This window comes from Belonocnema kinseyi, chromosome 8 (assembly GCF_010883055.1).
Source record: "Belonocnema kinseyi isolate 2016_QV_RU_SX_M_011 chromosome 8, B_treatae_v1, whole genome shotgun sequence".
Taxonomy (NCBI): Eukaryota; Metazoa; Arthropoda; class Insecta; order Hymenoptera; family Cynipidae; genus Belonocnema; species Belonocnema kinseyi.
In genome coordinates this window covers 36,317,541-36,332,640 of record NC_046664.1, presented here as the reverse complement: position 1 = coordinate 36,332,640, position 15,100 = coordinate 36,317,541, and the positions used below count along the sequence as shown (strand labels likewise).

The following is a 15,100-nucleotide window of genomic DNA, read 5'->3' as shown; positions in this document are numbered from 1 at the left end:
CGGGAATAGCAGCGGTGGCGCCAATGTTTCACGACTCGCCGCTCTTCACAAAACTGACACGCGCCTCCAATGCAAAAGCGAAAATCGTGTCACCCCGCTGGTCGAATAGAAGCCGAGTTTTCTCGAGTTTAGTTTAAAAAGTCATTGGTTTTGGTATAATGCAAATTTCCGGTTTTTAATTTTTAGCAAAAAAAAAAAAAATATCAATTTGATTAAAAAAATTTCGTTATGAAAGTAGTGCGCCTCGTCGAGTCGCAGTGAATTTCCGAATTTAGTAATTTTCGGGAATTTTTCCGCGTTTTCGCAAGGCACCGAGTACTGGGGTTAACATTTTCAATAGTCTAAATTAAAGAATCAAGCAATGAACTTTAAAAAAATTTTAAATTATATTATTTTAAGTATTTTTTTTTAACTTAACAGGTCTTAAATTAGAAGTTAAATTATTTTAATTTTCAATAGTCTAGGCAGCCACCAAAAGCTTAAAAATTTTATTTCAAAATCTTGAAAAATCTAGAAGTGATTTTAAATTTTTCCAAAATCAAAATCATTTTTGAATTTTTTTCCGAACTTCGAAATATATTTCAAAATAAATTGAATCTATTCGATAAATTTTAGAAAATCCTGCAAACTATAAAAAAAATTAAATTTGAATTTATAAATAACAGTAGAACACTTATTATTTGTCAATATTAGAGTAATATTAGGAGATATTTAGAGGTTTAAGAAAGATTCGAATTAAATTTAGAACTTGAAATAATTTGACACACTTACAGCCGAATTTAAAATAAAATTGAGATACTTGCAGATTTCAAACAAAAAATTAAAAATTTTTTTAAGAATCGTGAAAGGTTACAAAAGAATGAAAATTTTCTTAATATTCTTAGGTAAATTGAAAATGATTTTTCACTTCGAAAAATTTCAAGATTTTAGGAAATTTCAAAAATGATCAAAGAAGAACATGGAAGATTTTAAGGATTTTATTTAATTTGCTGGATTTTCAAAAATTGTAGGAAAACTTCGATTAATTAAAAAATATATTTAGAAGTTCTAAAGAAAATGTTACCACACTTGGTTCATATTACTTGAAATAATTTCAAGTTTTTAATTAATTTCGAATCTTTTCAAAACTTCTACATATCTCTTAAAATTACTCAATTTTTTTCTACAAATAATAAGCGTTCAATTGTTATTTATGCGTCAAAATTTAAAAATTTCACTTATAAATTAAACACTATTTAAATAGAACAATTAAAATTATAACGCTGAAAAATTAAAAGTTCTTCGAAAATCTAAAGATTCAAAGCTTTCTATGCAAAAAAAAATTCAGTTTCAAACTGCTTTCTTTTAAATATTTGGTTTCAACTTACTCGTCTTAAATGAACCGCGAATTATTGATAAATATTAAATACTTATTCTTTTTCTACATTAAGAAATTTCAAATTAAATTGGATAAAAATTAAATAATTTAGACTCACAATATTTTAAATTTAATAAAAACCTTTAGTTATGATTATTATTATTATAGATTTATTTTTAAGCTGAAAATAGTAAAACGCACATTTTCATTTTTTGATAGCTGAAAAATTCAATAGAAATATTAAATTAATAAATTTATTTATTAAATTTAATATAAAAAAATAATATAAAGGAATACCTGAAACTCTGAATTGAAAATATATTATTGATAGATCATGAAAATTTGTATTTTAAAATAAAATTATCGGAATAAATGATATATTAATTTCAATTCTTATCAAGACTTTCGGTTTGAAACAGTTACAATCTGGAAATTCTCAAAGTTTGAACGGATCTAGAATTGTTGGGTCAAATCAATTCTTGTTCAGATTTCAATACTTAGAGTACAGATCCATTAAAAAAATTAATTATTTATTTATATTTATAGTTGATAAAATAGAACTTTTTTTATCAAAAATTTTCAACTTCAAATTCTTTTAATTTTTAATTGTTTAAATCCTCAAAACTGCACTTTAATTATTTTAAAAACTGTTAAAATCGAACTTGGGCAGATTTTTATTCTAAATACTCGTAAAATTCCCGGTTTCCCGTTCCGGCGGCCACTCTGTTTTTTATAAAACATCTTCGATTTCAAAAACTTCTAATTTTTAATTTTTTTTAACCTTTAAACCTGCATTTTAAAATTCTTCAAATTAAAATATATGCTTAAAAATTAAAAATCTAAAATGGAAAATTTTTAAAGTGAGAGATTTTCGAATTAAGCATTCTAAACTAAATGATATAATAAATTTTAAAAATCACAATTAGGGAAATTATTTAAAAACGGTTGAAATGAAAGTTGGACAAAATTTTGTAAAATCCCCGGTCAAAAAATAAATACACTGTCATTTCCCGTTTCCCCAGTCCCATACAATTCCCGTTCATTTCCCGGTTTTCCAGGTTTCCCGGTCCAGCGGCCAGCCTTGATTTTTTTACCCAAAAACTTGAATTTTCAACAAAATAATGTAATTTTTCACAAAGAGATGAATTCCGCGCCAAAAATATAATACTAGATTTTGCAATTTAAAAAGAATTAAATTTCAACCAAAAAAGATTACTTGTCTACCTGTAGAACAATGTTCAACAAAAAACGACGAATTTTCTATCAAAAATATGCAAAAAAAACAATTACATTTTTGACTGAAAAAGATGACGTTTTAACGAATTAGGCCAATTTTCAACAAAATAATAAAATAATAAACAAGAAAAAACAAACAATAATTTCTGAACCATAAATATAACAGTAGAAAAAAGAGTAATGAATTTACCGAAGACATCGGGAGTTCACTTCTTCTGGAAGCACCGTCATTATTTCAAGCAACGGCCACCAACTCGAAGCATTTCCACCATATCTGTTGATTAAATCCATAACTGGCGTTTGCCAAGTTGGCATTTGCAGCGCCAAGTCCGCCAAAGCGAGACATAGCTGAAAAAAATAATACAAATTTAAACATGAATAAAGAGTCCACAATATAAATGGTCAAAATTCTATCGTTTCAATAAAAAAAAAAAACGCTAAAAACTTGGCCGATTTTAAGAACGATTTTGAAAATCTCTGCAAATTTTTCACATTCTCTGGCCATAATTATTCAAAGATCAGCTATTTCATCTTGTAATATTTTTAACTTTGATTTTTTTATCAAGAGGATACAAGAATTACAGAATTAAATTTTTAAATGTCATAACTTATTTATTTCGATCAAATAGAAGTTTACTTTTTAATAATAAAAGAATAATTTTCAATGCAAAAGGAAATAATTAAATTGTCAACAAAGCAGTTAAATTTTCATCCAAATTATGAAATTTTCAACAAAATGATTACATTTTGAGCCCAAATAGGCAAATGTCCAACAAAACAGTTAAACTTAACCAGAACGAATCAAAAAAATTTAAAACGTCAACCAAATATAGTTGCCTTTTCAACAACATAACTGCAATTAAAAAAAAATTGCAACCAAACAGTTGCACTTACAACCTAAAAAGATGAATTTTCAACCAAACAGTCGATTTTTTTATCTAAAAAGATCAACTTTTAACAAAACAGTTAAATTTTCCACGAATTAATTACATTTTTAACAAAATCGTTGCTATAATATTAAAAAAAGATACATTCTTAACGGAAAATATAATAGTTAATATTTTAAACAAACAAAATTTTTAATTTTAATTAAAAAACAGTCGAATTTAGCAAAAAAAAGTCGAATTTTCAACAAAGCAGTTGAATCCTCAACCAAAACAGATCAAATTTCAATCAAAAGATAAATTCTCAACGAAAAATGTCATAGTTGACATCCCAAGATCAACAAAAAATTTATTTTCAACAATGTACCTAAATTTTAAACCAAAGAGAACAATTTTCAACAAAATATTCGAATTTTTAACCAAATGATGGAATTTTCAACCAAAAAAATATATTTTTAAATAAAACAGTTGAACCCAAACAGGTGAATTTACAATTAAAAAATATTAATTACCAACAAATTAGTTCAACTTTCAATGAAAGAGATAAATTTTCTACTAAAATCATAAAACTTCACTGGAGTCGTTAAATTTCACTTTAAAAAATTAATTTTCCGCGCAAAAAAAGAAGAAGTATTTTCAACCTACAAAGATGAATTCTCAACAAAAACGTAAGAATAGATTATATTTCAATCATAAAACATGACATTTCTATCAAAATCGGTGGATTTTAAAACAAAAAAGTCAGATTACATCAAAGAAGATTAAATTTATGCAAAAAGAAGAATTTTCAACAAAATACATAAATTTTAAAAGAAATAAAACAATTTGCAACAAAAAAAAGATAAACTTTCAACCAAAAATGAAATAGTTAAATTTTCAGTAGAAAGTTAATTTTCAACCAAAAGAAACGAATTTTCAATAAAATAGTCCAACTTTCAAACAAAGATACGAATTTTCGATGAAAAGAATCATTTTTCCAACAAAAAAGACAAATTTTTAACACGTACAATTAAAATTTTCTGTAAAACATTTGAATTTTCAACATTAAAATAGGCATTTTTAAGAAAAAAGTTAATTTTCAGCCGAAAGATGTGTATTTAGTAAAAAAAAATTCAAACTAAAAATATTATTTTTCTACAAAAAAATACGAATTTTCAACTAAAAATTATCAGATTTCAACTAACAATGGAAATTACAACCAAAATGAGTTTTTTCGGCAAAATTAATTAATTTTTAAATAAATAATATAAACTTTCAAGCAAAATGGAATAGTTACATCTTCAGATAAAAAATTAAATTTTAACTAAAAAGAAATGAATCTTCAGCGGAAGAAATTAATTTTTAATCACGATGAATTTTTAACCAAAAATATGAATTTTGACCAAATAGTAAAATTTTCAACCCAAAAGATGAATTTTCAATTTAAAAAAAAAAATGAATTTTTAACTAAATATTTGTTTCAATCAAATAAAAGATTTTGTAACAAAAAATAGAATAATTAAATTTGTTACAAAACACAACATTTTCTAATGAAAAAGATGACATATTTTTATTGAAAAAGATTTTTATTTTTTTCCACAAAAAAAATGGAATAGCTCAAGTAAATTTTCAACTAAAATGATCAATCTTCATATAAAAAAATTTTTTTTAACCAAATACTTGAATTTCCAACTAAAAAGAGAATTCTTCTACCAAAAATAAAATACAAAAACAAAAAGGTAAATTTTCCATACAAAATTAAATAGTTCAAGTGTTTTTTTAACTAAAATGATCAATCTTCAACTAAAAAAAAATCACTTTTAACCAAATAGTTGAGTTTCCAAATAAAAAGACAATTTTTTAAATAAAAATAAAATACTTAAATTGTCAGTTAGTAAAATAAATTTTCAACCAAAAAAGAAACGAGTTTTTAACAAAATAATTAAATTTTCAACCAAAGAAAGTAATTTTTAACATCAAAGATGAAGTTTCAACTAATGAGAGTACTCTTCTACCAAAAGGTACGGAATTTCAAAAAATAGTACATGAATTTTCAACCAATATTTTAATTTTTAAATAAATTTTAAGCCAGAAAGAGGAAGCAGTCGCCAAGAAGTTTAAATATTCTCTAAAAAATTCGAATTTTCAATCAAATACAGGCATTTTAACAAAAATCATAAAAACTTGAATTTGACTGCGATCAGAAGTTAATTCCCGATTTTGCAATTAAATTTGCGGCCATTTTCCCGTTGAATAAAATTTCCGATTTTTTATTTTCCTCTCTATTGACAAATTATGTACAAGTACCTGTGTGACAATAGCTGTATTCGTGTTCTCATTAACTTGAGATAAATGTTCCATCAAAGAATCGCGCAAGGACGTGTGAGCATCTGCTGGCAATTCGTGGAAAGAGAGCTGAATTTTAGAGCGCATAGTTTGTGCAGCAAAATAACAGGAGATCAGGTCCTGTTTTTGCTGCAGCATCTGGTCTGCTATTTTCCAAGCATATACCTGAAATTAAAAAGGGGGATTCATACTTATCTTCATTTCACTGAAGATTTCCTTTTAAATTCCAATAATTAGGTTCCATCTTTCAAACCAGTTTCTTTTTTTACTCTAGTAAAGTCATTTTTTTTAACTTTCGTTGAATTGAAAAAGAAATATTTTTTTTAATAGCATTTGGTATCCATTCAGAAGACTGGAATTAATTATACAAGCTATCCAAAAGTAAATGAAAATTTAATATGAAAATAAATATAAACAGCATAAAATCTCGATACTAAAATGGTAATAAAAACCCATATTCTGCATGTTTTTTTGGAGAGTAATTGAATTAAAAAAAAAAAACGTACACCATAATAAATTTCCGAAAAGTATGAAATTATATTTTTACTTCCTCGAAACCTAGAAATACGAAAATCAGCACTCCGGCTCTAAAAAGCTGGAAACGATACATATCGATAATTTTCCAATTTTTTCCAGATAAATCTACAAAATATAAGACCGACAAGCCTGTACAAAAATTCACTATAATTTCCAATAAAAAAATCATTTTAAAACCAATTCAGGGTATACCCAAATCCTGGGGGAAAATCCCTGACAATCTCGGGATTTTTCCAGGCTTGTGCGTATTTAAACCAATAAAAATAATTTTATATGCAAAATTAAATTACTATTTTTTCATTTTTAAAAGATATTTTAGCAAAGGATTAGTCCTTTCTTAACAGTCCAAGTTTCTAGGTATTTAATTATTATGTTATTTTTAGAAAGCGTCGACAAATTATTTGAGATATTCTGAAATATTTTATCTCCACCGAATAATTAAACAAAAAATAGATACCTGGTAAAAACATTTTTCACAAAAATAGGGAAATACTTGTTTAAAAGTAAAATTAATGTTGATAAAATATTATATCAAATTTAAAACGCTTAAAATTATTAACAGCTCAAATAAAAATTTTGCATTTTCAATGTTTAACCAAACAGTTTAAATTTTCAACAAAAAATTGTACACTTAAATTTACAGTTAAAAAATTAATTTTCAACTAGAGATAAATTTTAGACTAAAATAATGAAATATTCAACTGGATTAGTAAAAAATTTAATAAAAAGAATTAATTACAAACAAAATTTCAACAAAATAGTAAAGCCTTGAACCAGGTGTGAATTTTTAATTTGAATCATAGGATCTTCAACAAAAAGATTAAATTTTAACTTAAATGATAAATCTTTCACTGTTATAGTTGAATTTTTAACAAAAAATTAATTTCCAACAAGGGAGATTCATTTTTCACCAAAAAATACGATTTTCAACTGAAAAAGATCAAATTTCAATAAAAAACGGAATATTTATATTTTCAGTTTAAAAAAAATACTGTTCAAATAAACAGATAGATTTTCAATTAAACTAATGAAATATACAACTTAAGTAGTAATTAAATTTTCAATTACATACAATTAATTTAAAACAAGAAATTTTCAACAAAATACTTTCAAATGGATTAGCTAAATTTTCAGTCAAAGAAAATTGCTTTTCCAAAAAGTGAATTTACAACAAAATATATGAAAGTTCAACTAAAAAAAAAAATCAACCAAAAATGGAACAGTTAAATTTTCAGTTAAAAATATTAATGTTTAATTGATGAAATAAATTTCCAACAAAAAAGATTAATTTTTCTACAAAAAATAAGAATTTTCAACAGAAAAGATGGATTTTCAACAAAAAAGATGCATTTTCAACCAAAAATTGAATGGTTAAATGTTCAGTAAAAAATTAATTTTTTTCGAAAGAAAAATAAATTTTTAACTAAGGTGATGGATTTTCAACTCAAAATCATGAATATTCAACCGGAATAGATGAATTTTAAACCAAAACATGAATTTTGAACTAAAAATTATGAATCTTGAGCTGGGATAGTTTGATTTTTAACCAGAAAATTAATCTGCAACAATTAAGATTCATTTTCTATCGAAAAATACAATTTTTAACTAAAAAAGATCAATGAAAAAAATGGAATATTTAAATTTTGAGTCAAAAAAATTATTGTTCAAATAAAAATCATGGACCTTAAAAAAAAAAGATGAACTTCCAGCTAAAATAATGAATTTTTACATGGTAAAGTCGAATCTTCAACCAAAAAGATACATTTAAAAGAAAAGATAAATTTTCGACCAAAAAATCGAATTATCAACAAAATATATGAAATTTAAATTTAAAAAATTTTCAAACAAAAACTGAACAGTTAAAATTTTAGCAAGCAAAACTAATTTTCAATCAAAGAGATGCATTTTCTACCGAAAACACCAATTTTCAACTAAAAAGATGAATATTCGACCAAAAATTGAATAGTTTAATTTTAAGTACAAAACATTAAGTTTAAACCAAAGAAAAATACATTTTTAACTAAGGTTACAAATTTTCAACTAAAAATCATGAATCTTCAACCGGAATAGTTCAAATTTAAACCAAAAAGAGGAATTTCCAACTCAAAATGATGAATCTAGAACTGGGATAGTTGAATTTTAAACCAAAAAAATTAATTTCCAACAAAAATTAATTTTTTACCAAAAAATACGATTTTTAACTAAAGAAGATCGATTTTCAACAAAAAATAGAATATTCGAATGTTCAGTAAAAAAATTAAATGTTAAATTTCAATGGGTAATTTCAGCTGGAGTATCTAAATTTTCAGTTAAAAAATTATCTTTTAACAACAAAAAAACTAGTTTTCAACCAAATAGATAAGCTTTTAATCAGAGATGAATTTTCAACTACAATGATGAATTTTTAACTTGAATATATCAAATTTCCGTTAAAAAAATTAACTAAAAACATGAATTTTCAACCAAACGTTCTAGAGAAAGACTTCAACCATTGCATTTTCAACCAAGAAAATTAATTTTCTACCAAAAGGGTTGAAGAATGAAAAAATACATGAATTTTCCACTAGAGAAGATCAATTTTCTCCCGAAAATATAGCTAAATTAAAAAAATAGCTTCTCAAGAAAAAAAAAAGTTATCAAAAAAATAGTTAAATTCAATAATATAAGGCAAACTTGAACAGATTAAAAAAACATTGTTATTTAATTTCATATTACAATTTAAACAAAACTTAAGGGCGTTTTCGAAAAAATTCCATTTTAAACAAATTCCCTGACTTTTCCAGCTTTTTCCGGAAATACACAAATTTCCTGAAAATTACAGCTTTTCCAGGTCAGCAGACATTCTGCAATTACCAATTAGGAAAAACTGCAACTGACACATGACAGTATAACGACAAGAACGACAGTATGGATCTTACAGGTTAGGTCTCACACACTTCTGAAATTAAGGTTATGAATCGTTTTTCTAACTAGTAAATGAATATAAAAGAATACCGAAATTTAAAAAATACTACAATATATAAAACAAACGCTTTTTTCCTGAATATTCTGGGTGAAACGTTGAAAAAACTCACCGATTTTTGTAGTTCCTCGAGCCATAATAACGAAGATTTTTGTTGTTCGGAAGTGTTTGGATGATTGTGGGACGAATATATCGCCTGATAAACAGTTTCGAGCGCGGGTGGTGAATCCATCCTTCACTAATTACTCGCTTTTAGATATGCTGTCATACAATTAGAACTTTAACAATAAGAAATAAACTGATTTTGCTAGAAATTATGAACTTCTCAAAGCAGCAGAAGCCATTGTGAAACTGAAGCTGCACAAAATCCGAATTTTTGATTGGTCTGTACGTAATATTCAAAATGTTTTCTAACCTCAAAACCACTTTTGTAATTCACTTCTTAAGTTTTAATTGTTTCATTTCGTAATCAAGATCAATCAAATTAATCGAATAAATCAATACTGTATTATGAGAGCGAAGCTTGGCTGTATAATGCCTCTAAATTTGCAAAATGCAGAGAAAATCAGATTAGATAGGTACCAGGTCATGTGACCACGCGAATTTTGGGCGCGAAACGAATATTTTTGAAACCATTTCAAACCACTTATGAGTATAAAAAATGTGTAAATAAATACGAATGCTTTTATTCTAATGTTTTAAATTAAAGCTTCTTCTATTTCGAAAGACGTAGAGTTTAAACATTTTAAATGAACTACTTTTTCAAAATTTACAAACCTTCGAAATTCTAAAAGAGGCCATTCAAAAAATACGTCACGCTATTTTTAACACTTCCACCTACGAATTTTTTCAGAAAATAGTTGAAATTTCAAGGAAAAACTTTTTTTTACTAAAAAAAAAGAATTTTAAATGCAAAAAAAGATATATTTTAATTCCAAAAAAGATTTATTTTCTATCCAAAAAGGATCTTTTTCAACAAAGCAGTTGCATTTTCGAAAAAAATGTAACAAAATGGTTGATTTTTCAACTGAAAAAGATATATTTTCAACAAGAAAAAATACTAAATTAAAAAAAAAACAGTTGAATTTTCAACTAAAAAAGAAAATTTTTCAATCAAAAATAGAATAGTGAAATTTTTGGTTCAAAAAGTTAATTTTTAAGCAGAGATCAATTTTCAACTAAAATGAAAGAATATAGTTAAATTTAATAAATATCACTATTATTTATATATTATTATTTTCTTAAATAAATTTAATTTAAATTATAATTAAAATATAGTTAAATTTTCGGTAAAAAAAGTTAAGTTTAACCAGAGATGAATTTTCAACTAAAATGATGCATTATTCAACTATATTAATTAAATTTATTGAAAAATGAGGGATCTTAAGAAAATGAAGTTTTAACAAAATAGTTTAACATTCAACCAAGTACTTTAATTTTCAACCAAGAAGATAAGTTTTCAACAAACAAAAAATTGTCTAACAATTAGTTAATTGTTACATTTTCAGTAAAAAAATTAAAGAAAAAAATCTTTCTAACAAAAATTGAATAGTTATATTTTCTGTAAAAAAATTGTTCTATTCCAAGTTCAAGTTTTAATTTGAAAAATTAATTTTCAACAAAAAAAAACTTGAAAAATTAAATTAAGAAAATATCAACAAAATATTTCAATTTTAAGACGGATGTGAATTTTTAACTAAAGCGAGTAATCTCCAATTTTAATAGATCAATTCTTAGTTTAAAAAAATGTTTACCAAAAAGAAGAATTTTCACCTAAGAAAGATAGAATTTCAAACAAAAATAGAATATTTAAATTTTCAGTAAATAAATTAATATTAAAAAAATAACAATTTCTTACTAAACATTTAAATTTTTAAACAAATTAATGGATTTTTAAGTAAAATTATGGACTTTCAACTGGAATAGTTAAATTTTCATTAAAAAAAAATTAATCCTAACTAACAAAAAAATGAATTTTCAACAAAATATGTAGTTATATGTATTTTTAACAAAAGTAATGAATCTTCAATAAAAAAAATTAATTTTTAACAAAGTAGTTTAACTTTCAACCGGGCAGTTTAATTCTCAAAAAAAAATTAATTTTCAACGAAAATTATATATTTTCCAGAAATATTTGAATTTTCGACCAAAAAATATGAATTTTCACCTCAAAAATATAGATTTTTAATCATATAATTCAATTTACAAGTAAAAAGGACACGTTTTCAACCAAAAATCGAAAGATTAAATGTTTGGTTACAAAAATAATTTTCTACGAAATAGTTAAAATTGTAACTAATCTAACGGATTTTCAATTAAATTTCTAAATCTTAACTTGAATGGTTGAGTTTATAACCAAAAATATTAATTTTCAACTAAAATTACGATTTTTTACTGGAATAAATGATTTCCTTGCCAAAAAAGATGAATTTGCAACAAAATTCATAAATATGTAATCGACTGGTAGAATGTTTAACTAAAGAGGATAAATTTTTAACAAAAAATTAAATAGTTCAATTCTCATTTAGAAAATTAATTTAAAAAAAAAGAAGATTAATTTTTCACAACAAAAAATAAACAAATTTTTGACTAAAAAGGATAAATATCCAATCAAAAATTGAATAGTAGTTAAATTTGCAGTTGAAAAATTATTTTTTAATCAGAAAAAATGAATTTTTAAATGAATTCATTGTGATTGGTTTGTTGAAAACGAGGGGAAAAAAGAGAAATTCTTTTAAAAAGAGGTAAAAACTTAAAGAGGAAAATAGGAGAAAGAGTGTAAAATAAAAGCACAATTTTCATTGTTTCAAGCATATCAACAAATTATGACAAATCTTCCCAAACCCTGTTAACCCCCCGAAAAGGGGAGTGGGGGTCGACAATAAAGGTGTGGCATAATTTTTGAACGGCGTAAAATTAATTCATTCCGAAACATGATAAAAATTTTAAAAGTTACGGAATTTAAATCTTGTTCTTTTGTTTTTTAAACACATATAACTTCACTTTCAGTAATTCTTTAATAAAAAAAGACTCAAATCGTGTAAATTAATATAACCCTATTTTTGAATCTTTATAAATGTCACACGAAAAAAATAATATTCACGATTTGTCGAATTATTAGTTACAAATGCATTCTAAATTTAGAGAACATGAAGTTCTGACTTCCTCTTATGATTCGCAATAGTGATGGCTCTGCACGTTCTTCAAGATTAAGAGATCGAACATTAGTACGTGCACAAATTTCTGGGATAGCTGACCTTCAGAAAATATATTCTATCGGAGAAATATTGGGAAAGGGAAATTTTGGAACTGTGGTGAAGGCTCTTCACAAAGAGAGTCATGTATTTTGGGCTATCAAAATCGTTAACAAGAGAGAGGTATTTTAATTATTTAAAAATGTTTAGGAATGAAAAATATTGTTTTTAATTCGTGCCATGGAGAGGATTCATCTGTCGATTTGTAAACTCAATTTTCATATTTACTCGAAGTTCAAACTGAGAATAAAGTCGCGAGGTGATGCCACCTCGCGTTTTTATTTCCTGATCCAAATTGTTCTGTAATTAAATGACTTTTCATTATTTTGCAATATAATCTTTGCCGTGGCACACATAATTGCTTATAAGTATTTTTAAGTATTTTTATAAAAGGCCGGAGAATCAACAGTCAGGTTGGTGGAACGTGAAATGCTTATTTTAAGATTGGTGAAGCATCCGAATATTATTGATCTTGATTGTGTTTATGAATCACCTAAGACTATTTATTTGGTCTTCGATTTATGTATGAGCAATCTAGCAAAATTTTTCGAGAGAAAAAAAAAGCGATTCGAGGTGGAAGAAACTGTAAAAATTATTCGTAGTTTAGCCAGCGCATTAGCATATTTACACAAAAACGGTAAGCATCTAACATCATTTTCATTATTATATTAATTGGTTACAACTCCTATAAAACTTTTATATTAAAAAATATTTGAAAAGCCTATAATAATTTTAAGCTTGCTATTGAGAAGATTTCAATGTTATAAAATCTTTTTATAATTTCTTATGATTTAAAAAGTTATAAAAGAAAAAAATCACGAAGCTATCACCTCGTGATTTTCTTATATAATAAAATGGCAGGAAGCTCATGAAAGTCTATTATTTTTGTTATATGGAATTTTCTCGATGGCACGAAGACTCCTCGTCCATTTTTATGTTTATCAACACTGTTTTGATGTGTAATAATGATAGGTATTGTCCATCGTGACCTAACATTAGAAAATATCCTAATAGCCCATAAGATAGAAGCTGGCGAGAAGATTCAGATTAAAGTTTCAGATTTTGGACTAAGTGCCATGAGAGGAGGTCCTGGGCACGAGAACATGTTACATGAATTTTGCGGCACTCTTGCTTATATGGGTATTGCTGCAAAATTTAAAATAAAAATATACTTTCTTAAAGCATTTAAAATTTAATTTTTTTTTTAAATATTTACAAAATAGCTCCTGAAGTGATAGCGACGAAATCGTACAGTCAACAATGTGACGTTTGGTCCATGGGTGTTATTATGTACGTCTTAATGTTTGGAATGTTCCCATTTTTCTCTCATGATCAGCATAAACTTTGCAAACTGATTAGAAAAAGTGAAATCAATTTCTGTGGTAATAACCAACATTTGAAAAACACATTTTTGCATTTTTGTTGGGAAAATCAGAAAGGAAGTTAATAAAATCGTTAAATAAATATTGTATTTTGCACCAAAAAGATTAGTTATTTCAGCGGGAAATTTAAAGTTTGAATTATTCAACTTTTCTTTTTGCAGTAATAACTGTAATCACATTTTTAATTAAAAAATTATAATTATCAACCTTATGAACATTGTTTAAGAATTACCTTGTTCTGAAGAAGCTCGCAATTTAGTGAGTAAATTGCTCGAAAAAAATCCTGCATTTCGGATAACAGCTGCAGAAACGGAACAACATCCTTGGATTTCGGTTAGTACCTTTTTCTAAAATTTAACTGAGAAATTTTTTATGGAAAAAATTAGGAGATTACATTTTTTAAAACCCCGTCTCAAAAAAAAATTCTTAAAAATAATTCTTTTATTTTGACATTTATAATAAGGGTGCTGCAATAACATTAAAGACACCATCTTCAAATGTTTTTCACATGATGCGGATGTGGAAAAATGAAATGTTGGTAAGATTTTTATAATTATTTATACATTAAACATTAATTAATTGTTAAATCGGTGTTAATTTTTTGTGGTTCCTTAAATAAAAAGGTTCAATTTTTTAAGAAATTGTCAATCATATTTTTAAGAACATTTGTCGATGGCAATTCGGATGGCCCAGAAAAACAAAAGTTTCGAATTTTTTTACATCACCCCCTCGCTATTTTGTTAGGAATCCAAAAAAAGTAAATGTCGTCCAAAACTTGAAAAACCCTTTCTGAGCCCCTTTCATGGTGCCCCCAAAAACTGCCCCATGCAAGTGCAATAACGATTTTGCTGAATGTTGCCTTAATTAGTACTTTTTTCTCGTTTTTCCGTAACCTCGGGCAGAACAGTTCTAATTACAGTTTCGATCGGGTGTCCGTCCATCCGTTCTACCTTTTTCCAAGGATGGGAAGTAAGGGGAAATGATGGAAGGGAGAGTATGGCAAGTTATGGGGGGGAAGTGATGGTAAAAAGATTGGAGGGAAAGTGGGAGAAATGATAGAGTGGTAGTGAGGGGAAATGGGTGTGGAGAAGTGAGAAGAAAGAAATTAGGGGAAATGAGTAGATGAGAAGTAGGTGAAGTGAATGGAAGAGAGGGAAAAGGAG

At 25.8% G+C, this 15,100-nt stretch overlaps 2 protein-coding genes across 4 annotated transcripts in view; one reads left to right on the top strand and one right to left on the bottom strand.

Moving 5' to 3' along the window:
• LOC117178334 (transportin-3) overlaps window positions 1–9,637 on the bottom strand; it is a 60,163-nt gene extending 50,526 nt beyond the window's left edge. For both annotated transcript variants that reach the window (XM_033369745.1, XM_033369746.1), the window contains exons 1-3: window positions 9,414–9,637; window positions 5,764–5,967; window positions 2,784–2,941 (exon numbers count right to left, since the gene is read on the bottom strand). In XM_033369745.1, the coding sequence (XP_033225636.1) occupies window positions 2,784–2,941; window positions 5,764–5,967; window positions 9,414–9,533 (482 nt within the window). In that variant the 5' untranslated portion in view covers window positions 9,534–9,637. The remainder of the gene's footprint in view (window positions 1–2,783; window positions 2,942–5,763; window positions 5,968–9,413) is intronic.
• Window positions 9,638–12,196: 2,559 nt separating this feature from the next.
• Window positions 12,197–15,100, top strand: part of LOC117178268 (serine/threonine-protein kinase 33-like) — an 8,424-nt gene continuing 5,520 nt past the window's right edge. Inside the window, exons 1-6 of one of the 2 annotated variants that reach the window (XM_033369622.1) lie at window positions 12,197–12,678; window positions 12,949–13,192; window positions 13,528–13,695; window positions 13,779–13,937; window positions 14,164–14,270; window positions 14,401–14,475. In XM_033369622.1, coding sequence (XP_033225513.1) covers window positions 12,472–12,678; window positions 12,949–13,192; window positions 13,528–13,695; window positions 13,779–13,937; window positions 14,164–14,270; window positions 14,401–14,475 — 960 coding nt within the window. In that variant the 5' untranslated portion in view covers window positions 12,197–12,471. Of the gene's footprint in view, window positions 12,679–12,934; window positions 13,193–13,527; window positions 13,696–13,778; window positions 13,938–14,163; window positions 14,271–14,400; window positions 14,476–15,100 lie in introns of both variants that reach the window. The other variant, XM_033369623.1, reaches the window with a different exon arrangement.